The following is a 25,291-nucleotide window of genomic DNA, read 5'->3' as shown; positions in this document are numbered from 1 at the left end:
AAGACAGTAAAGACCAAAATGGATGTCAGAAGAGACTCTGAAACTTGCTTCTGAACACAAAGTAGCTAAAGTGAAAAGAAGAAATGAGGGAGTAAAAGAGCTGAATAGAAGACTTCAAAAGGTGGCTTAAGAAGACCAAGTAAAGTATTATAATGAAAGGTGCAGTCCCTTCTAGTTTCTTCCTTTTGGATCTTATGCTACTGGCTTGGGTATTTCCCTATCACATGTCTGTTGAATGCTTTCTATAGGCCAGGGGCTATGTTTCATCTAACAGCGTTATCACACAGTCCATCCTCACAACAAACATAGGGAATCAATTATTATTATCACTTCCATTTTACAAGTGAGGAAATCAAGACAGGGAGTTTAAGCCACTTAGCAAAGGTGGAGAATTCAAAGCCAGGTTTTCCCAACTGCTCTCAATCATTATATGCTATGTGACTATTACAGCCCTTGATTGTACCTGGTTTGAGTCCTGTCTTTGTATGACTCTGCACTGGGCTAGCTTATCTCATAAATTACTTGTATTAATACCTTTGTGTGTTACACCTGCCAGGCGACATATGCACATATTAACCAGGGTCCATCATCTTTGAACCAACAAGGACCTCATGATGGGATTCTCAGGCCTTGCAGCTGGTAGATCAGGGAGAGATTCAACACTGACAGGGCTTAAACACATCTTTCAAATATCAACAGCACATGGGCAACTCAACTCTCAAATGAAGCTGCCAGGAGCTACACCATGTCTTCTAGTTCAATCCTAAAATCTGCAAGTTTCCCAGTGGCCACAAACTACTCATCACAGAATGATAAAGGAAACAAGCCCATGGTTTGGGGTCAGTGGCCTCAGGTTGACTAAGAGAGAACTAGATGAGTTACTTAGCCTCTCCTAGCTTCTTCTCTACTAAACAATCTTGGGCAAGTTAACCTATTTAAGTTTCAGTTGCTGATCTATAAAATGGATGTTTTAGGGACAGAGGAATACCTGGCTGTAGGGGAAGCAAATATTAGCTGCTGAAAGAGTAAAGGAGCTTAGGGAATGGGACAATTGTTTCCAATAACCTTATGCCCTAGGCTAGAATCAACAAGATCAGTTGCCAGGGAGTTGTTTCTGACTCATGGTGACCTCCTGCATGTCAGAGTACAACTGTCCTCCACGGTGCTTTTAGTGCTGATTTTTCAGAAGGAGATCACCAGGCCTTCTTCTGAGTCATCTCAGGGTGAGTTCAAACCTTCAACCTTTTGGTTAGCAGTAGAGCCTTTTAATAGTTTGTGCTACCCAGGGACTCAAATAGAAAGGTGGAAAGCTGGAAATCAATTAGAAATTCACTGTACTCAAAACCAGACACTCAAATCCACTGCCATCAAGTCAATTACAACTCATAGCAACCCTTTACAACAGAGCAGAACTGCCCAATAGGGTTTCCAAGGGTGTAAATCTTTATGGATGCAGACTGCTTTTTCTTTCTCCCATGGAGCGCTGGTGGGTTTGACCACCAACCTTCTGGTTAGCAGTTGAGTGCAACCACTACTTGCCAATCTATGAAACCCATGCCAGTGAGTTGGATGCCCTATTATGGCAAAAGCCCTAGGTGGATAAGACCTGTAATTCCACTCTGCCAGGCCACTTGGCAGCTCATGCTGGAAAGCAGAACCTCACCCTTTTCAGGTGAGAGGTTCCCAATTGAGCTAAGTAGTAGCGTACAATCACACACCACCTCTCACCATCTGAGCACCATGAGGTTGCCTGGGTAACAGAGAGCTATTCTGAGCCTTCTCTACGGGATTCCGACTTCTCCACCCATACCCTATGGGCTCCCTTTGGCCTTGTATTCTGAACTCCCTATGGAGACCTCTTCCTCCTGCTTCACAGGATCCCACGGGACATGAAGGGAGAAGAAACTGACCATGTAACTGAGCCTTGGCATTTATTTCCTTAGTTACGGCACATTTCCATTTATGGAGTGCCTTCCCTTATAAAATCTCCCAGTGTTTACTTCTAATCTACAAAATGTCTCTGACCCTTCTTGTTTTTACCCTTTAAATATCTGTAGATGGTTCATTCACCACATTCCTCATTCAATTATTAATGGCCCACAAAAACTTACTAGCAGCAATCATTTACTGATTAATCTACACAATAATTCAGAAAGACAGGTAGTATTAATCCTTAGTTCTGCACAGGAAAACGAAGGGGAAAACAGGTTAACTCAGTTGCCCAATGTCAGTGGCTAAACAAGATTATATCTAGGATCTATCTTGGTTTGTATTTCTGTCAACACTTCTCAATGTACTGTTGTCTTTCTTTAAAAATCAACATTATCAATGCAGCTAGATAATTTCTGTGCTGAGATTCAAATTGTCAAACTGAATTGTTTCAAATTGTCAAATATATCCCAAAAACATATTGTCTGCTAAGAGTTCATAAATTAAAGTTGCTACAGTTCATTTAATTATAAATAAACTTGCAATTGCAAATAAAGTTTAACTGCAAACTTTACAGAAGGAAAAGAGTAGAAGTGTAATAATGGGGATTGTAGACCACCCACCTCTGCTACCACTACACTCTGAGAGAGGCATTTAACTTCCCTGCATCTCTGTCTCATCTGTAAATAGGAGATTACGCTCAGTGATATTTAAGCTAGCTTTCTCTTTTAAATGTGGTGACTGAACACTTCCTAAAACACCACAAAATTTAAAAGTCCCAAAACCCAGTGCTGCTAAGACTGACATCTTAAAATGTAAAAATGTACATTCATTCACTGCTAAGTAAGTAAATGACTACAATCCCCTTGGAAGGCAAGATGGCAATATGCAGTGAGAACCTTAATGAATTCTACATCCTTTGACTTAGTAATTTAACGTGTAGATAGTGCTTTATGCTGGGAAATAAGTCAACAGATGCAAAAAGATATACAAACAAAAATGCACATTTCAGTACTAGCTACCAGAGCAAAAACTGATATCCATGATAATGTCATCTTTAGAGGGATGTCTTATTAAATAATGGCACAGCAAACAATATGAGTGTCATGTTGCTATTGGAAAAGTACACAGGTAGTCCCCAACTGACGATGTATTTGAGTCACTATGAAAATGCAGTTATAACCATCCATTTCTCAGGTTTTTTTTTTTTTTTGGCCATCTTATCACAGTAATATATACTACCTCCAATGTTGCAGCACATAATTTTCTGATGTTATCATTCGCAGATGTTCATTTGCAGATGTTCAATTTTATGATTTACTGTTCAAAACACTACTGTATTTTGAAATTTATTTTAAAAAAAAAGAGAGAGAGAGATTCGACTTATGTCAGAACTGACTTATAACAGTGCCATCAGAACGGAACCCAGTCGTAAGTCAGGGACTACCTGTAAGTATGAAAATTACACAAAAGCATTTTAAAAGTTCACCAATATTCTTAAGTGAAATAAAAGTAAAAGAACAGATAAGCACTTTCATAGCAACTCTATAAAATATGAACGGATGGACAAGGTCACATAAAAAAGCAAAATAGTTATACTATTAGTGAGGCTTATTGCTTATTTTTTAAACAATATTTAATGCTTTTCATGAATCTCGTTTTTCCATTAAAACATACTCTTTATGATTAAATCAATACACTTAATAAATTTCTTTGTTGTATAATTCTTTGGTGTCTTCAGAATCTCAGAACCCTTGCACTTCTTTTCCTCAACTAAGAGAACTCTTAAAAGTATCTGTCTTGTAATCTAGCTGGAAATTACCCATGACTCCCTTATAATGCTAAGTTTTGGTAACTGCCTGACCCAGAATTCAACATTTTGCTCTAACCCTAACCTGTGGTTACTTCTGCAGCAACCACAAAGTTGCCATTATCCACTTCACAGTCTATGGGGTGACTTTACATTCTAAATTTTTGGAGCACTACAGTAAGACATCTTATCTTTTCAGGGGTCTTAGGACACCCTCCAGCTCATGTAGGAAAGCACCTCCAAGCAGGCTGCCCCCAAGGAGGGCTGCACCTTAGGACCTTCCCTACACGTAAGGATTTTCACATCTGTCTTCATTTCCTAGAAATGTTCTCTTACTAATAGGTCACTTGTACATCTTTGCACATAATATCTGGGAAAGATTGCAGAGCCAATGAATTAAAAATATGATTTTTAAGTCTCCTGTGTGCCAATGAATTCCCTCATTAAAGCAGAATGAGCGAGATGAAATGGGTTTCAAAGCTTTCCATCCCTTTGCCCCAGAGCCGCTGAGGCCAGGCACTGAAAGATGCACAGTAAAATTAAATATCTAAAAATTCATCTTTAATTAACAGAATTGGATTAAAGCTAGACACCATCACATATCATACGAGAAATGGCTGAGCTGGCTTCCAAGTGTTCTAATTCAATTAGGACGCAGTGAGTGACACTCGGACGGGAAAGGTTAATTGGGGGCGCCAGAACGCAATCATTCCTTACCTAACCAGTCATTAAACTTCTTAACCTCTGAGGGCAGTCCCAGCTCGGTGAAATCGCCTGTGTGGAGAAGGATGTCCCCATAAGGCATCTGGATACCATCTGTTCTGGAGTGTGTATCTGAGATGCAGACAAACCGCGTGTGGCCCGCTGGTTTTGGAGTATCATATGGGATGGGGTCGACCCTAAAGTAGACATAACAGATCCCATAACAGTTAAACATATTAGAACCCTTGCAATTGTCATCTCACATACATATTGACTGTTATCTGTGAATGCACCGAGACAAACAGAAGCAAAGGCACAAGGGCCATTTGTTACAAGGGAAACATTTGGATGGGAAAAAAAAAAAAAAAAGAAGACAGGCTAGCCCACCTACAACCCCACTGCGCCAAATTCAAAAAGTCTTACTTACCTGGTAACAAAATTAAAAGGGAGGAATATCTTATTCATAGAGACAGAAATAACCCAGAAAACTGATGGAGTGATTAATGGTGAAGTTTAGGGATATTGAACCCCAACTGGGGGACCAGAATTATGCTATTTTGCCTCTCATCAAGCTCCAATTGATCCCACTACTCATTAGGAAATGGATAACTAATTTATTCCTTCTTAAACATGCATAACTTAAGCAATGAACTAATTTACAGAGAAGTCTGCACATGCTTTGCCAACTGAGATATGGAGAGACACAGCACTTATATTTAATTTCCTTTCCCTAACCATTCAGCACCTGTATCTTCTTGTTTTTGCTAAGAGATTCACAAATTAAATTGTGGGAAGAGAAGGTATGCCAAACTAACAGGGATTCATAAAAAAAAAAAAAAAAATCAGATGTAAAAAGAACTCTGTCAAGATGTCAATGAATTATCTCCAGTCCCCGTTCCACCTTAGGTTACTAGGAATGCTCAAATGCCTGGGGCAAAGATTTTATTCAGTGTGAACTGTAAGGCTCTTAATGGTATGTATATATCTACATATGCATTAATATATGTATAGTTTTAGAGACTGAAGTGCTGTGGAATTACACTAGGGCATAAGAATCAAAAGGCAAAATGATCAACCCGAAGCCAAGAAAATGAAACAGAACATTCTCATTTAATTGAGTGTAACAAAGTGTACTAAATAAACTTGGTAAAGAAATGCAAATCTGACTCTTCAAGCATACAGTTTTAATTATTTAAGGGGTTTGTAGCGGAGTTAAGGATGCCTTAACTATATTAACTCTCCACTGACAGCTTGCTCTAATTTCTCTGTAGGAATGTACACTTATTTTGGATTATGGGTGAAAAAAAGCAGTTATAAATGCAAAGAGAAGGTCACAAGAGAGGCAAATATGCAATGTGGAGATTAGAGTGTGAAACATTAAATAAGGAACAATATTTCATATCACAACCCCACCCTTGATCGTTAAAATGCAGCAGAGAGCACACTGAAATCTCAACACAAAACTCCCTGTGCATGCTGCCGTACAGCTTTTGTTTAATTTCCCTTTCTTTTTTCCATTTATTTTTTAAAGAAAATCTGTTTTAAAGTATGGCAATTTCAGAGAGGGGAATAAAGACATCACTATGCAACCTGGATAGACTCACTATTCTTTAAAGGCTAATCCTTTATTTTATCTTTGTCAGAAAATAATGCTTTTAGAAGCAAGAGGAAAAAGATGAAAGCAAGAAGGAAGGAAAGGACTTCAACCAGTGAGTCTAATTGGAAACTCAAGAAGAAAGTTTCACTTCTGCATAAAATTATTAGACTTTTTTTCCTGCAAAGTTTAGAAATTAATAATAACGCTGTAACCATAGAGAAAATTCACCAATTGACTGAGATCTCATCTGGACCTGGACAACCTCTTGATTCTATGCAATACTGCTTGTGGGTTTTTTTTTTTTTTTACTCCACGTCTTCTTTTCCATTACTGAAACTCTATGAAATTGAAGTTTCTGTCTCCAATCATACCAATATCTCCTGCCTTCTGAAAGTAGTTAGCCCAGAGAATGAATGGCAATACCCTGCTGCAGTAGCCTGGGTCTCCCTCTAAATGTGATAGGTAATATTCCACACCCAGTGTTAAGATGCTCACTAGGATGGGACTGTGTGATTTATACACACCAGGAGAGTACCCACCAACATCTGAATGGAAATTAAATAATTCAACTACTGGGCTTGCAAATATATGGGTAAGTAAAATATATTTTACTTTATATGTAAGTGTGTATGTGTGTGTGTGTGTGTGTGTTTCTTTATTTTTCAGCTTTCATCCTAATGGTAATATATAGAAATAGTCAACCTTTTCTCCCATTCTGCAATTCAATTAAGTTAGACACACCTACTGCATCAAAATCCTTTGGGAATCCATCCCAATTTATCAAATGGGCATCATGGTCACCTTCTGAATTTACTAAACAGAAAGCAGCACAGATATAAATCCCTCACTATGACTAGGCCCCTATTCCATGAATCTCCCCAGTTAGGGCAGAGAAATATTCCATGGCACCTAATTCCCATCTTAGTTAGCTCCATACTGGGCAAACACTCTCTTGAGGCTCTGGGCAACACCACTCAACTTTTGAATCACTCCAAACTTCTTTCCTACCCACTCATCTGTTAAGAGAAACATTTATGTGTTCAGCCAAACTCACAATTAAATAATAGCCAAGGAAAGGTAAAATACAGGGAATAGCAAAAGGGGGAAAATGTCTTTTATGTCTTCTATGCTTGGAGCTGAAGTGGACGGTAAGACTAGCAGAGGTCTTGCCCATAGACACTACCAACTTGATGTGATCAATGAGAAACAATGAGTAGACATTTGGGAGACATATGGAGGATTGATTTGAGATAGGGAATTGGGGGAAAGAAAAATAGGCCCAGGGTCACAAATGCAGAATTTACATAGGTCACCTAACCCAGAAGAACTGATGTCCTTTGTTATCCACATGACTAAATACAAGGCAAGAGATGGTTTCAAAAGACAGTACAGCATGTCAGAACCACTCTGTAGGAAACATGACAAATGTCACCTGGTGGTTATAGAAAGGGAGACATTTCAACCCAAGGGCACTCAGAGTTGAAAATAAGATGTCAAGTACAATGGTCAAGGTACAGTGGATATAATTAAAGTTGAGACAACCCTAGGGAAACGACTATTCCAAAAATGGGACATTTGATAAAAAACTCAAAAAGAATGTCAAGGCAATCAAATTTTTTCCTTGTAAAAGCACATCTAATGGAGGCCCTGACTGCTACTGAAGATCTACCTGTTCACATTGTATAAAGACCCTCATACTAGATTTTCCCCCTTTAGTTAGCAACTCTACCACTTAAGTTTATACTGGTGAACTCTCAAATGACCTAGTATTTCCCTCAAGGCATCATGTCAAATATCCTAGCAAAATCTTCACCAAGGCAATCTAACCCTCAGAGCCAGATTCAAATATCAGAGTGAGATTTGCAAGTAGACCTGAGTACACTCAGGGGAAACAAGGTGACGTGGGAAGATGAGAAGAAAACACAGCATCAGAAAATCACAGGGCTGGACAAAACCTTACAGGGCATTGTTCAATGCTTTATATTATGTTTGAATCTCCTCCACCCGTTCCTTGCTTTGTTGCTGTTGTTATTAGGTGCCATGAAGTCAATTCCACCTCATGGTGGCCCTGTGAACAATAGAACGAAACGCTGCCCAGTCCTGTGGCATCTTCACTATTGTTGCTATGCTTGTGCCCATCACTGCAGCCACTGCCTAGCTGACATAATTCCGGTCCAAGGTTTCCAGAGAAGCGGAGCTCCCTATCATCCCCCTTCCTCGAACAGCCTATTCTGTTTGTTGATAGCTCTACTTTGTTAGAAAGTTTCTGATCCAGATTCTACACCTCTGAGAAATCTGGATACTTGGCCTGGAGTCAGAGTTACAATTTTGGCTGAGTCATTCCATTTGGGAAAGTTACTTAATTCCTTTGAGCTTCATTTTTTCTCATGTATAAAATGGGAATATTTTTGTTAGTTGCTGTTTAGTTGACACCAACTCATGGTAATCCCATGTACAACAGACTGAAACACTGCCCTGTCCTGTGCCATGGTCCTTGGGACCTCAAGACCACTGTCATAACAGCTATGTATTCTGAGTGTCTTCCAAACTAGGGAGCTCATTTTATGGCACTATGTCAGACAATATTCTGTTTTGATCCACACGGTTGTCCTCTGCTACTTTCTAAAGTAAATTGCCAGGCTTTCTTTCTAGTCTGTCTTAGTCTGAAAGCTCTGTTGCAACCTGTCCACCATGTATGATCCTGCTGGTATTTGAAGTACCAGTGTTATAACTTCCAGCATCATAGCAACATGTAAGTCACCACAAATGGAAAATGAGAATAATGATACGTAATGTGCTATGTTGCCATGAAGGCATAAATTGTCAAGTACTGAGCCTGCACAGAGTGCACATTCAAAAGCAGAGAGGCAGAATAGGATACAGGTGAAGCATGTTCGGCGTCTAGAGCCAAACTGCCTGGCTCTGAATCCCAGCTCCACCTTTATTAACAGTGGGGCACCAAACAAGTTGCTTAAGCCTCTGTGCCTTGGTTCCCTTCTCGGTAAAATGGGTACTAAAACAGTGCCAATTGCATAGAATTGTTGTGATGATGAAAGGGGATAATGTATTCAATGCAGTTAGAACATAGACAGGACAACACCCATCACAGTACCGAGTAGGTAATTCAAGTCAGTAAGTACTTTTATCCCCTTTCTGGCACTTCCTTCTTACTCCTACTTCTGCATTCTGAAATAACGGAGAGTAAGAATCCAGTCCCTTTCCATTTGACAGTTCTACAAATATTTGAAGAAATTTCTTATAATTTTCTCTACATGAAATAGTCACAGTTCCTTCAACTTTTCCCTGTGTGACATAAATTCAAGTCCCCTGAGAATCTTATTGATCTCTTTCTAGACACAAATAGTCATACGTAGTGTCCTGGGCTCATGGTTCATGTGAACTCATGGATTAATGAGCTGACTATCAATGACAAATGGCAGCACAAGCTATGGAAAGACAATACTGAACACACTGGTGGGCTTTCCTAGAGAAGCCCAAGCTGTCAACTCCAGACATTTTCTTATTAGGTGTCCAAGTTCTATGCCAAGCTTCAAATCTTGTCCTTGAAGCTTGATTGCAAAATGCTTACATATCTCATTGCTTAGTCAAATAAGTATACCATTTTCATCTATTCATTCATGACACATTAGGGATTTTTACCCATAAAAAATAATACGTTAATTGTAAAAAGGGCATGGGAGCATCATCATCCATCATTCTCTACCTTCATTAAGTAGGGAGGAGGATCAAGGAGATAATAACAAGGCTGTTTCCTACGAGGCAGAGGTCAGACATGCTGCCACCCTCCAACCTTTTTACCAATTCTAAAACCAATTGTGCCTCCAACAGCACTTTACTTCTCTGGTGGATTCAATAATCTGTGGCAATGGCCACACAGGACTCACAGACAATACTGACAATTATGGGGTTTATTAAGGAAGTAACAGACCACAATTCAAGATCAGAAAGAAATCAGGCTACAGTTCCTCAATCAGGACAGCCTCTTCTCAGTCATGCCACAAGCATGCTTCTCTCTAGCCTTGGCCTCTCAGCTCTGCAGCCCCTTGACCTCTGCCCTGTTGGGCAAATGTCACAACACTAACTCTGCAGATGAGTACCCAGAGAGGCACCCTACTCCGCCAGCAAGCTGCCCACATGAAGGCACTCAGCTTCCTCACTTGGTGGGCCAGGAAGCCCAGTGCTCTGTGTCATGCCAGTCTTTTGGTTCTGCTGCCTCTGCTGCCACTATTTCTCTGCTGCTCCTTCTTGTCAACTCAGCACAAGGATCTGGGGTCTCAGGATGTGCTCCACTCCTGGCTCTTCTTTCTTGATGGTAGTGAGATTTCCCCCTCTTCTGCCTCTGGCATGGCTCATTTTAAGTCCAAAAATTCAAACCAAACTCACTGCCATTGAGTCGGTTCCAACTCACAGTGACCTCTCCTTGGGTTTCTGAGGCAGTATCTCTATGGAAGAAGATTGCCAATCTTCCTTTCAAGGAGTGGCTGGTGGGTTTGAACTGCCAGCCTTCTGGTTAGCAGTCAAATGCCTTAGGTGCTACGCCACCTAAGCCATTTTAAATTGGTTTAAAATGTTTAAGCCCAGTGGATGGCAAAACCAACCAATCCTTACATTACGCTTCCACACACCTTATTTGTACAGTCTCACCCCCACACTGGACTATATGAAGAAGAACATGGCATCAGGATTGGAGAAAGAATCATTAATAACCTGCGATAAGCTGATGACACAACTTTGCTTGCTGAAAGTGAGGATGACTTGAAGCACTTACCGATGAAGACTGAAGACTACACTCTGCAGTATGGATTATATTTCAATATAAGGAAAATAAAAATCCTCACTACTGGTCCTATGAGCAACATTACAATAAATGGAGAAAAGACTGAAGTTGTCAAAGACTTCACATTGCTTGGTTCTACAATCAACGCCACTGGACAAAGCACTCAGGACATCAGACAACGTATAGCACTGGACAAATTGGCTGCAAAGGACCTCTTTCAAGAGCTGAAGAGCAAAGATATCTCCTTGAGGAGTAAGGTACACCTGACACAAGCCATGGTATTTTCAATCGCCTCATATGCATGTGAGAGTTAGACAGTGCACAAGGAAGACCGAAGAAGAGTTGATGCTTTTGAGTTGTGGTGCTGGTGAAGAATGCTGAAAGTACCATGGACTGCTAAAAGAACTGACAGGTCTGTCCTGGAGGAAGTGCAGCCAGAATGCTCTCTGGAGGGGAGAAAGGCCAGACTTTGTCTCACATACTTTGGTCATGTTGCCAGAAGGGACCATTCCCTAGAGAAGGATGTCATGCTTGGTAAGGTGGAGGGTCAATGAAAGAGGGGAAGGCTATCAACGAGATGGACTGACATGGTGGCAGTGGCGATGGGCTCAAGTATAGCAAGAATCATGGAGCTGGCTCAGGACCGGACGGTGTTTCATTCTGTTGTGCGTAGGGTCACTATGAGTCAGAGATGACTCGATGGCATCTAACAACAGCAACACCCTCACAAGGGTGCCATGAGCCTTATTTACATTATTAGTAAACTACTCAATCTCCTTGGTGGGCCATAAGCACCTCCTATCTACATAGTCCCATCCAGTCATTTGGTAGTGGTCACAAAGACCATGGCTAGAGAGGCCATATTAAGTAATTCACTGAAATGCATAATATTGCTTCCACTGTGGAGTCCTCTTCTGGCTGTTACTATTTTTTTTTCCTAATCATGAAGTCATACAGTGTTGCAAGCTCCAGCCAGAGATCTTCAGGAAAGCTGTTATATGGTTTGTTATGATATGAACTTCTTCATAGACCATGTGTGTAGAAAAAGCCTTATGTATACAATTAACCTTTAATTCAGTATGAGAATAGATATTACCTTTGCAAAGTATTATAACAGGATTCAAAATGTTTACCATTCTCCTATTCCACTTCAAAACCTTGATGCTGTACTTACTCATTCCATTGACTATAGCTCTGAAAAGTTCTCCAACATGATATTAAAGCTTTTGTTTTAACTCAGAAAATATAGAAAACCTGAAAGCCCAAATTTTATTTGTGGTGTTAGACCACCCACTGTAGACATGTTGTTGGTGTGTGTCACTGAGTCGAGTTCAACTCATAGCAACCCAATAGGACAGAGTAGAACTGCCCATAGGGTCTCCTAGGCTGAAATCTTCACAGGATCAGATCCCCAGGCCTTTTCTCCCGCAGAGCAGCTAGTGGGTTCCCACTGCCAACTCCTTAGCTAGCAGCCAACCATTTAACCACTGCACCACCAGAGCTCCTTGCTTATCTTGATACTGCTTCATAAAGACAATGCAAAATCTGCCAAAACTTTTATACTGGAAAATAATCTTAGAGATTATGTAATCTAGTGTTTCACTTCCTTGTTACCACCTTCATGGTTTCTGTCTTTTACTTGTACTGTTCCTTAATTTTTGTTAAGTGTCTCACAATTTTAATGCAGATTTTTATAGTTTCTCAGCTTTGCCCAGAGCAATATCATCTATGAGTTCATGAACTGGATATGCGGGCTTTATTTTTCAACTGTATATAAAAATACATTACTATTAAGATTTCATTTAAGGTTTGTCCACACAAAAGCCGCTTTCCTAACGTCACTGATACATGTTTCACACTGTGGAAAACACTGATCAGGTTTGAAATGGCCCATGAAGAATCTGAACCAGAACTTGAGTTCAGGTTTCCTAACTTTCATTTCACGTCTCTTTCCACTACATTGTCATCTTTTCACTCATTTAAATTTGGAAGCTAAAATATGTCTGCACTTGGAGAACAGTTGATGAAAAGTGATAAAAGTTTAAAAAGCCAGCAAATCAATTGCCTAAACTTTAGTAGCCATTTATATGTAGAGACTGCTCAAAATGATTGGATTTCACTGTCAGAAGTATCCAAGTTTCAGTGCTCCCTCTATTGACCCCTCAATTCTTATGGACGTTATCTGACTGAATACTCAAACTCACTGCCATGGAGTTGAGTTGACTCCTACTATTAGCGATGCCCATTGGGTTTCCAAGGCTGTAAGTCTTTACCAAAGTGGATTGCCTCATCTTCCTCCTGTGGAGCAGTTGGTGGGTTTGAACTGCCGACATTCTGGTTAGCAGCCAAATGCCTTAACCACTACACCACCAGAGCTCCTTATCCAACTGAATGAAATCTCTAAAACCTCAAAAAAAAACTACATACTATAGGTCATGGGGGAAGTGAACAATTTAAAAGTTTGATTTTTAGATCTTAAAAAGTATGTAAAAGAATTCCTCATTCTCAAAGATGTCAAGTCACATTGCAAACTGATTGTTTCCAAATACAGGTCTCTTTATAGGGACTGACTATGTTAGTTGACAAACAGTCTTATTACAGAGACAACATACTGCAGCAGAAAGGGCTCTATTGTGTTTTATACTTCATCTGTCATCAACTGTGTGTGACCCTGGGTAAGTCACTTCCCTTCTTCAAGGCTTTGTTCCTCACAAGTAAAAAGAGAGGCAGAACCAGTGTTAGATTTCCCAACAGGCAAGGTAAGAAAGGCTTACATGTGCTTACTACTAATCTGTAGTGAACAACTTCACATTTTTCCACCACATCAAAGATTTTGCTCTAGGTACAGCTGGCATCTGTCTCTCTCCCAAGCCCATACACCTTCCTAAGGAATCAAAGCCTTTTTTCAAATTTATAAACCCTGATAGGGATGTGGTACCCAGTAAGCATGGAAAGCACAGGCTTACTTGTGCCTATTTACTAATCTGTAGTGAACAATTTCCCATGATAGGCAACACAGTTCATATGTCACTATTAATTTGTGAAAGATTTTGGAAGCAATTCAATCCCTTCAGTAGTTTACAACACATTCTTTCTCTTTGCAATGTTGTTTGTGCTTTTTCAAGACAACACAAAGGTAATGCAGCCTCAAAACCAAAACCAAACCCATGGCCATCGAGTCAATTCCAACACATAATGACCCTACAGGATAGATTACAACTGCCCCATAGGGTTTCCAAGGCTATAAAATCTCTACAGAAGCAGACTGCCACATATTTCTACTGCCAAGCTAATGGTGGGTTTGAACCATCGACCTTTTGGTTAGCAGCTAAATGCCTTACCACTACACCACCAGAGATCCCCAAACACAGCCCAGAACCATCCAAATATAAGCAGAATTAGTGAGACTATATATAAAGAGAACTGAAGCTTCAAAGTAGACTGTAGAGAGCGCTTCGAGGTATACCTATTGTAAAAGAAAACAAGCCAGAATTTCAGTTACCACAGCAAAACAGAAATTATACACCTGTGATTTATTTAACTACAGTGCTTCAGAAATGGGGCTGTCCTCATTTTCCTAAAACTATGAGCTGATGGAATTCTCCTAGTTGAGCCAGTACAGTAACAGTTCTGAAGCACAGTAAGTAAGCATAACAGAACCAGATGTATAAATATATTCACATTTGTACCAAGGGCACTGCTTTCCTTTAACTGCTGAACTGCTGTATCAACACTGTTCTATCAGCAACTAATTATAGCTAACAAAGCCCACTGCACGGAGTGTGTCTCATCTATTTTTTCCTAGTACAAAAGTACAGTGCTGACATTCAATGAATATTAAGTGGTAACAATTTAATTCTTTGAACGCTGCATGCAATATGAATTCATGGTCCTTTTACAAGTGTCATTTGAGGCACTTTAGTGCCAACATGGTCAGCTACTGCATGAGCCACTGAAGCCTCTCAGAGGGCATATTTTGAGGTCATAAACTTCCCACTGGAGATGTACTGTCTAGGGTTAAATGATTCACTCTCTTCTAGCATAACAACCAGATTAATTAGTTTGCAGTTCTGGGTGTTGGCCTTACATGCGAGAAAAGAATGCATATGACATTGTGCTGAGTACCCACTACTTCAGACAATCAGTCAGTCAGTCAACAATCATCTCTTAAGCACCTACCTACCTATGTACTAGATAGAAGCTCTGGTAGCATAGTGCCTAAGGCACTTGACTGCTAACCAGAAGGCTGGTGGTTCAAACCCACCAGCCACTCCTTGGAAGGAAGGTTGGGCAATCTACTTTCGTAGTTATACAGCTCAGCAACCCAAGGAAAGGTCACTATGAGTCGGGTCCAACTCAACGGCACATAACAACAACAACAACATGTATTAGGTAAGGACCTCTGGTGACTGCTAACCAAAAGGCTGGCAGTTCAAACCCATCAGCTGCTGTGTGGGAGAAAGATGAGGTAGTTTGCTTTCGTAATGATTTACCGCTTCGGAAACTCTATGGGGCAGTTCTACTCTGTCCTAAAGGGTGGCTATGAGTTGGGATCACTCAACAGCAGCGGGTTTCATTTTGGTTTATATACTAGGTACCATACTAGGTGATGAGAAGACAAAGAAGAAAGCAACCCAGGAGGCCCCTCAAGGATTCTGCAGTTGATATGATAATTCATTCTACCACAGATGCTTACTGACATGTCTGGTATTTGCTCAGCCCTTGAGTCATTTCATAATCATTGACTGAGCTCCTTCCATGGGCCACCCATTGTGCTAGGTGCTGGGGAGACAGCTGTAACCAAGACCAAGATGGTCCCTGTGATACAGAAGCAGATGATTTAGGGAATCACATGTAAAATGTTATAATCAAGGATGTGTGAAAAACCAAAACCAAACCCATTGCCGTGGAGTTGATGTCTGGTACCACATGCAGCTAGGAACAAGGGCAAGACACGTGGCAGTGGGCATAGCACACTGGATAGTGTGTCAGTGACAAATACCAAAAGATCAGCACTCTCAGGAGCTGAGAGAAAGGGGGCACAGAGAAGTCTGAAGCTGAAACTTGACTTGGGACTGTAATAGGCACACAAAACCCAAACCAATCCCATTGCCGTCAAGTTGACTCCAACTCATAGCACCTATAGGGCAGAGGAGAACTGTCCCATAGTGTTTCTAAGGCTGTAAATCTTTATAGACATAGACTGTCATCTTTTTTTCCACAGAGTGGCTGGTGAGTTTGACAGCTGACCTTTTGGTTAGCAGCTGAGCACTGAACTACTGCACTACCAGGGCTCCTTGAGCTGATCCAGAACTTGGAAAAGCCAGAGGCTAAAAAGAGAGGCAGTCCCGGTGATGATGCAAAGCGTGGAAGCACGCAGCCTGTTTAGGGACTGGTGACTAAATCTCCTTGGCAGTGAGCAGTGAAAGGTTTGAAAAGCTGGTGGGGTGGGGGCCAGATGACAGTGAGTGCCATGCCTGTGGGGCCTGAACCACCCCTGGAGGTGACAGGAAATGCTCTCCTCCCCCCACCCGTCCAGAGGGGTGGAGGGCCCACAATGACAACCCGATTTTTGGAAAACTGATATGTAGTAGGATGTGAGGGTGGTGGGTGACTGGGGGGAGACACTGGAGGACTGGAGGTTAGCTCAAAATTGATTGCAAAAATCGAGGCATATGATGCTAAAGCAAAGCTAAGTGAAATGATACAGAAAGGAGAGGACTGAAGAAAAAGTATGAGCTTATACACAGAAACCATCATGATAATTACACTGTAAGTGAGGGTGGGACAAGCAGTCAAAAATGAGCTACAACATCCTACAGGACAAAGTCTCCTATAGCTTGGTCCTGTCCCCATTTTTATCACTGATCTGCCCAGCGGCATAGACTTTGGGAGCTGAAAATGATAATCATATATTAATGATGATGAGAAATAGCATTTTCTCATTTTACAAATGAGGAAACTGAGACTCAGAAAGCTCAGGTCACTTGACAGTCACAGGGCTAGTAGGTGGCTTTGCCTCATTCTGGCTGCTTCACCTCTGCTTTTGTCTGCCGTCTTCCAGCCATACGGCCTCTTCTTTCACAACACAACACAGAGATCAAAAAGCGAGTCTGTTCTAAAATAGGGAACGCTGCTCTTGAAACAATGAAGAACCAACTGTGGGTCATTTTCAAACACTAAAAAACCAATTGCCATTGCCATTGAATCGATTCTAACTCATGGCAACCGTATATATGTCACAGTAGAACTGTGCTCTATAGAGTATCCATTGGCTAATTTTTTGGAAGTAGAGCACCAGGCCTTCCTTCCCAGGTGCCTCTGAACCCAAACCCCGGTGCTTTCAGTTAGCAGCCCACTGTATTAACTGTTTTCATCACCCAGGGATTCCTATCCCATACTGGAAAGCATGTTCTCATCGGCTTGGACAAATAAAAAGAGCCTGAGGGCCATCAATAAAGTAAGGATTAAATTTTTTTAATGGGAAGACACATCCACGTGAATTGCTGACTCCTACTGATTAAACAAGATTTTTTTTTTTATTGAAAGTACCCAAATGAGAACTAATTCTACTGTCTTTCCTTTCCTTTCCAACTCATCAAAGCAAAGTTTTCCAAAGCTTAATGTCTCAAAGTAGTTGTTAATGGATTTCACTGTTTAGTTAATTGTGCTTATCAGAAGTGCAGGTAGCTTCATATTTGCATAGCTAATGGGCCTTCTTTAAAGTGTGTGGCCATTTTGGTAGGGTTTTAATGGTCTGTAATTTTTCTTTTCCAACTTTGGGTTGAGTCGATAGACTTACTTCAATGAATCAGTCATGCCTAAGGCAAAAAGACCATTATAACTACAGATAGGAATTTACCTAAGTATATTTTAAGACAAATGCTTATTTATAAGACCACTTATCATGATGCCAACATTTAACAAGCTTTCAAAAATAATCCCATACAATAATTTATGGACTCAACATTTATTACTCTTGATACTGTTTGGTGACAAGAGAATTATTTTACCCTACATCTTTATCCTCTTTTGAAATATCTAGTCCACTATTCACCCATGGGAGCTCTGGTGGCATAGCGCCTAAGGCATCTGACTGCTAACCAGAAGGCTGGTGGTTCAAACCCACCAGGCACTCCTCAGAAGGAAGACCACGTTATCTACTTCCATAGTAACACTGCCTCGGAAACCCAAGGAGGGGTCACTATCAGTCGGATTCAACTTGACAGCAGTGAATTTGGTTTTGGTATTCACCTATAAAAAGATATATAGTTCCTACACAACAGAAGAATCAAAGGAGAATTATTATCTGTCCTCTCTGGGAATGAATATTACCTTGAAAGCAAAAATATCACTCTGAGGACTAAGGCACACCTGACTTAAACCATGGTATTTTCAATCACCCCATATACATCCAAAAGCCAGACAATGAATATGGAAGAACAAAGAATTGATGCATTTGAATTATGGTGTTGGCAAAGAACACTGACTATACCATGGACTGTCAGAAGAACAAACAAATGTGTCTTAGAAGTACAGCCAGAGTGCTCCATGAAAGGGAGGACAGGGAGACTTTGTCTCATATAATTTCGACATGTCATCAGAGGGTGACCAGTCCCTGGAAAAGGATATCAAGCTTGGTAAAGGGTCAGAGTAAAAGAGGAAGACCTTTAAGGAGATAGACTGACACAGTAGCTGCACTAATGGGCTGAAACATAACAATTGTGAGAATGGCAGCATTTTGTTCTGTTGTACACTGGGTCACTTTAAGTCGGAACTGATTCAAAGGCACCTAACAACAACAACCTTGATAGAGTATTTCACATTTTACCTGTCCCCATGATTATCACTGGGTTAGAAGCACAAGGCAGCTGGATGACTTCCCAGCTTGAAGCATTTATGATCACTCAGCTAGAAAGTCATTGAGATGACAATCAAATCTAGGTCTACTGCAATCCCAGCCATTCATTGACAGGGAATTGCCAGAAGTTTAATCTGGATTCAGAAAAGGGATGTGGAACATGGTATATCATTGCTGATATCAGATGGATCTTGGCTAAAAGCAGAGAATACGAGAGAGATGTTTACCTTTATTTTAACAACTATGCCCAGGCATTCTACTGTGTGTATCATGAGAAATTATGTATGACATCATGAAGAATAGGAATTCCAGAACACTTAATTGTGCTCTTGCTGAACCTATACATAGATCAAGAAGAGGCAGTTGTTCAAACAGAACAAAGGGATACTGCATGGTTTAAAATTGGAAAAGGTGTGTGGCAGGGTTGTATTCTTTCACCTTGTTTATTAAATCTATATGCTGAACACATAATCCAAGGAGCTGGGCTATATGAAGAAGATTTTGGCATCAGAAGTGGAGGAAGACTCATTAACAATGACACAGTCTTGCTTGCTAAAAGTGAAGATGGGCTTGAAGCATTTACTGATGAAGATAAAAGTCTACAGCCTTCACATCACACTTGATCTTGAAGAAAACAAACATCCTCAAAACTCATAAACAAGATGCTCTGGTGGCACAGTGGTTAAAGCATTTGGCTACTAACCAAAAAGTCAGTGGTTCAAACCCACCAGCTGCTCTATAGGAGAACAATGAGGCAGTCTGCTTCCTTAAAGATTTACAGCTTTGGAAACCCTCTCAAGCAGTTCTACTCTGTTCTATAGGGTCACTATGAGTCAGAATCAACTTGATGGCAGAGTTCTGTTTTTTTGTTTTGTTTTTTCAGGCCATTAAACAACATCATGATAAACGGTGAAGAAACTGAAGTTGCCAAAAAGTTTATTCTAATTGTATTAGCAATCAACATCTATGGACATTACAGTCAAGAAATTGGGCAAATTTATGGCAAAAGACCTCTTCAAAATGTTAAAAGCAAAGATGTTGCTTTGGTAACTAAGGTGCACTTGACTCGAGCCATGGTATTTTAAATTGCCTCATATGCTTCCAAAAGCGGGACAATAAGGAAGACTGATGAACTGATGTATTCCAATTGTGGTGTTGGCAAAGAATACTGACTATACCACGGACTGCCAGGAGGATGAACATATATGCATCTTGGAAGAAGTAGTACAGCCCTGGTCCTTAGAAATAAGGCTGGCCAGACTTTGTCTCATGTACTTTGGACATGTTATTAGGAGGGACCAGTACATGGAGAAGGGCATTATGCTTGGTAAAAAAGAAGATCAGTGAAAAAGAGGGAGATCCGCAGTGACATGTGACACAGTGGCTGCACCAATGGCCTCAAACTGAGCAAAGACTGTGAAGATGAAGCAGGACTGGGCATTATTTTGTTTTGTTGCACACAGGTTTGGTAGGAGTGGGAGCCAACTCAACAGCAGCTAGTAATACTTTACTTTGAACAACACAGAGGGAAATACCTTCCACCATGTTACATCTGGTTCACACTAAGTGTCTCTGTTGAAGGAGACTGGCAAGGTCTACCAGTAATTCTGGCCAGAAACTAGTGCTCCTCCCCAAACATTTAAATTAATCATTTTATTCTTTTAGTACTACAATTAACAAACTACAGCCTATAGACCAAATCTAGCCCAACGTCTGTTTTTGTAAATAAAGTTTTACTGGGACACAACCAAGTTAATTTGTTTACATTATTGTCTGCGGCTGTTCTTGAGCTATAACAACAGAACTTCGTAGTTTCAATAGACACCATATGGCCTGCCGAAAATACTTACTGTCTGCTCCTTTAGAGAAAAAGTCTGTCCATCTCTGATTTATTCTCTCAACAAACATTTATGAAGCAACAATTATATGTTAGATACTTTGATAGTTATTTTATTATTACTAATATACCTAATATTTAGCAGTAGTAGTACCTGCCAGGGGCTTCTCCCTGTATTATTACTGTTAATCTTAAAAGATGTGTGTGTGTGTGTGTGTGTGTGTGTGTTTGTTCTCCAAATTGTACTTACAATCACACAATAAGCATGGGAGTTCGGGTTTGGATGCAGGCCATACTAACCCACAAATCTATGCTCTTTGCTATGTAATACTGTTCCTCAAAGGTACAGGGAATTTTTTTTTTTTTTAATTGTGCTTTAGGTGCAAATTTACAGAGCAGAGTTTGTTTTACATTCAACATTTCATGTACATTTGGTTTCACTTCTCAATTACCTTCCTCAACCCTAACCCACTCTCCTCCCCTCACTTCCCAGTACCCACTCCCCCATGATGTTCCTCATAGCCATGCACTCCTGTGTGTCCTGCATTTCTGTCATGTGAATGTTGCCCATCTGGTGCCCTGTGGTCAATTGCTCCAAGGGATGCATTTCCATAGAGTATGTGGGTGTGTCATCTTGGGTTGAGTGCTCTACTGTACGTCTTGTTTACTACTGGGCTGAGAGCCAGCCCCAGGGAGTGGGTTTTATTCCAGGCCTGAAATGTATCCCACGGCCATAGTCTTGGGGGTACCCCCAGACTCCATCCAACCAGAAATTCTGGTCATTATTGTGTTTTTGGATTTTGTTCCACATTTTTCCTCCCACTCTCTCCAGGATCTCTGGTTTGATCCTTTCCCAAGTGGTTGGCATTGGTAGCTGGGCATCATCTAGTTCTTCTGGTCTTGAGGTCCATCATATCCTAGGGCTGATTGCTTCCAAATGCCCTTGGCTTTTTGCATTCTTCTTCCCTTCTGATGATAGGAGACCATTAGCTGCATCTTAGATGGCCACTTGAAAGCTTTTAAGACCCCAGTCGCTACTCACCAATGTAGGTTATGGAATAAGATTTTTATGTATTTTGTTGTGCCAATTGTGTCTGGTATCACGGGGAAATTTTAAGACTTCAGAATTAGCATCCTTTCAATGGACTGCTGGAGCCTCCAAGGATTATCTGATCTCACAGGGATACAAGCCCTTGTCTTTTGCTGGGATATTTTGTAACTTGGTAAACTGTACATAACTGAAAGCCATGCAAATAATTCTGATCTATAAATGCAAATAAATTCTGCTCAGTGGAGGTTCAACTGACTCCTCCTATCCATCCCGCTCCTCACTCGACTTTTACATCCATTAGTAAATTCATATCAACATTGTTTTCCTTCAATATATTTGTAGATCTCTGACCTTCTATAAACCCGTTACCACAGTTCTCTTGGTTTCCTCATTATTTATTGAGTTAAATAAAATTTTTGTTCAGTGCTCATTTTAGCTTAGGAAGGCACACAGACTTAATGTAATATAAAAGATTCCCCCTCTATCTGAAAGTAGAGTTTTCCCATGAAACCTTTCGTAAGCTAAAATTACATAAAGTGAAGCAGCAAGTACCATTAATTTATACGGAAAAAATTTTTGAGCATCTCCAGGCCCAAAAAATAACCTATCAAACCATACCAAATAAAGTATAAACCCTAAAATAAAACTAACATACAATGTTCACAGACACAGTTCAAAGCTGGGGCTACTTGATGCTGAGTGTGGTTCCCAGGAAAGCCACTCTTGCTTCTTGGAGTCTGTACTGTCTTTGTCACAGCTCACTGCAAACTAGTTAAAGAGCTGAACACTAGTTTTGCTTTTCGCCTTTTTTCACAACAGAGAAAATCCTCCAGATTTTTTTCAGTTAGTGAAAACAGGTACTAATTAGGTCTTTCTATAAAAGCTAAGTGACATAAAGAAAGCTTCTGAAAAGCAAGAGATACTTGTATGCAAAAATGAATTATATGTACCTTGGTAACTGCTAACCAGAAGGCTGGAGGTTCAAACCCACCAGCCACTCCTCAGAAGGAAGGTTGGGTAATCTACTTCCGTAGTGATACTGCCTCGGAAACCCAAGGAGGGGTCGCTATGAGTCGGGTCTGACTCGATGGCAAATAACAACAACAACAACAACAACATACGTGGAAGCAGCTCGGTAGTGCAGTGGTTAAGGCATTTGGCTACTAACCAAAAGGTTGATGGTTCTGAACCCATCACCTGCTTCACAGAAGAAAGATGAAGCACTCTGCTTCAGAAAAGATTTACAGCCTTGGAAACTCAATGGGGGTAGCCATGACTCAGAATCAACTCAATGATAGTGAGTTTGGTTTTTGGTTTGGTGTATATATGAAGGATGGGAGAGTGAGAGAGAAAAAAGTAATGAAGAGCATGGTCTAGGGAATTAACAAGACCCGGCTTTGCTTCTTCTAGCTATGAGACCCTGGATAAGATTCTAAACTTCTTTAAGCTTCAACTGCTTCATCTGTAAAATGGGTACATCAATAGTACCTACCTCATAGTTCACAGAGACACCATACATTTGATACTAAAATTAAATAAACCACTGCCTGTAAAATCCCTAGCACAGAGTGCATGATCAGTAAATGTTACCCATCATTTTTTAGATTATTCTATGAAAAATACTGATGAAAGGAATTACTTCTATATGAGGATATGGATGTCTTCCCAAAAGAGAGTATATTTTACCTGGGCTTTCAATGGTTGGTTATAGAAGTTTACCAAACAGAGAACTGGAGTAATGCCACTCAACATAAAAGGAACAATATGAAAAAGAGAGAGAAGTATGAAAGGACCAGGGAAGATAAGTCATAGTGTCAAACTTACAAGAAGGGAATTCTCAGAGGACAGTGCATTTGTGCTTTTACTTCATGGTTGTAGAAGCAGGGCTAATGCTAATGCTAATGGCTCCTTACGCCTCCTCCCCTGGCTCAGGCACCCATCACTAACAGGTGATTATTTTATTTCAAATTTCAAAAAAGCAATGAATGAAGCTAAGGTTGGTGTTGTTAGGTGCCACTGAGTTGGGTTAGGCTCATAGTGACCTCTTGCACAACAGAGCAAAACGCTGCCTGGTCCTGCACCATTCTCACAATCACTTCTATGAGCCCACTCTTGCAGCCATCATGTCAATCTGTCTTGTTGAGGGTCTTCCTCTTTTTCTCTTACCCTCGACTTTACCAAGCATGATGTCTTTTTCCAGGGACTGGTCCCTCCCGATATGTCCAAAGTACATGAGACAAAGTGTCACCATCTTTGTTACTAAGGGTCATTCTGGCTGTATTTCTTCCAATATAGATGTGTTCTATGATATATTCAATATTCTTTGCCAACACCATAATTCAAATGCATCAATGCTTCTTTGTTCTTCCTTATTGAATAAGGAAGAATTATCCAGCTTTGTCAAGAATATGAGGCTACTGAAAATACCATGGCTTGGGTCAGGTGTACCTTAGTCCTCAAAGTGGTATCTTTCCATTTTAACACTTGAAAAAGGTCTTTTGCAATAGGTTAGCCCAATACAACCAGAGCCCAAGGTGGACCACATTTTATACAGAACAAATTTCATACAACTTGCTTGAACAATTAACTTAGGCTCAATGAAAACACAAACACACACTCATGTACACAAATTAAAATAACACACAAATCCAATTACAATTATCCTAGCCAGATCTACTTCTTTCTGTGCCTAGTTATATGCCATTTCTACATTCTCTTATTGGTCCCAAGATGAGTCACATGTGATTTACCCTGCTCTATTTCAAATCAGTCACTTTCCTGGATGAGGAGAATAAACCGCACAGAATTCTCAGTTTCGTCAACATTGGCTAAAAGTTTACCGAAAAGTCTTCATCAGTCATATTTGCATAATTCAAACTGTTGGCTCCTTTTTACTCCTGCACACATCTACGCAAATGTGAAAACCCTCATAGGCCCGCTCCTTTTAAGTGTGTGGTCTGCAAAACTGCCTATCCCAAAGACACACTAGAACTCATAAAAGTCAGCTATATATTTCACATAGAGCAATGATGGAGAGGTTGAAAAGGGCGTAAGACCACTCTGGCTTTTTGGCAGAAAAAGAACATCTTTAAAAAGCTTTCTGCTTAAATGGAAAAAAAACAGAAAGAAACCCACCTTCCAGGTCCTCCTTGTCCCCTCCTATCAGATATCATCTAGCCCCAGCCTCCAGAGGTTCTGCTGTGTGATTGTTTCAAGCGCTCTTCCTCAGGAAAGGCGAACACGTGACCACTGCCATCCATAAAGGCTGAAGTGAGTGTACTTAGCTAAAGGGCACTGCAATAATTTTTCTCTTCCACGTGAGAAAGTTAGCCTTGAAAATTCTCTGGCTCGCTGCCTGTTTTTAAATCATCTTTTAGGAAGGGGTGGCTAAGGGACATGTTAAGTTCAGACTAACCCTCTTCTACCCACATACCAATTGTTCTTTAAGAAAAAAAAATAATAATAATCAAAATATGGTAGCCCCTATAAAGCCTTCAGATTTACTTTGAAGAGCCAACATTTTAATAGGCACTGCCCATTGTAGAAAAGCGGTCCTGGTTGACAGGTTAAATTTGATTAGAATTAGAGCTGGCACTTCTGTGGAGACAACGTGCTTTCTGTAGGAAGTCTGGGGTAAACGGCAGCCTGAGGATCAGGCACTGAAAAGATTTCTAATCCTTGGCTGAAAATCAGTCTCTGGTCCTAA

General features: G+C 40.5%; 1 protein-coding gene across 1 annotated transcript in view; it reads right to left on the bottom strand.

Annotated features, from left to right (window-relative positions):
* Window positions 1–25,291, bottom strand: part of MPPED2 (metallophosphoesterase domain containing 2) — a 220,206-nt gene that overhangs the window by 159,049 nt on the left and 35,866 nt on the right. The window contains exon 2 of the mRNA XM_007943298.2: window positions 4,457–4,638. Coding sequence (XP_007941489.1) covers window positions 4,457–4,638 — 182 coding nt within the window. The remainder of the gene's footprint in view (window positions 1–4,456; window positions 4,639–25,291) is intronic.

Source organism: Orycteropus afer, unplaced genomic scaffold (assembly GCF_000298275.1).
Source record: "Orycteropus afer afer isolate SDZICR_OR568_19922 unplaced genomic scaffold, OryAfe1.0 scaffold00103, whole genome shotgun sequence".
In the NCBI taxonomy this organism is placed as follows: domain Eukaryota; kingdom Metazoa; phylum Chordata; class Mammalia; order Tubulidentata; family Orycteropodidae; genus Orycteropus; species Orycteropus afer.
This window is presented reverse-complemented; position numbering and strand designations above follow the sequence as displayed.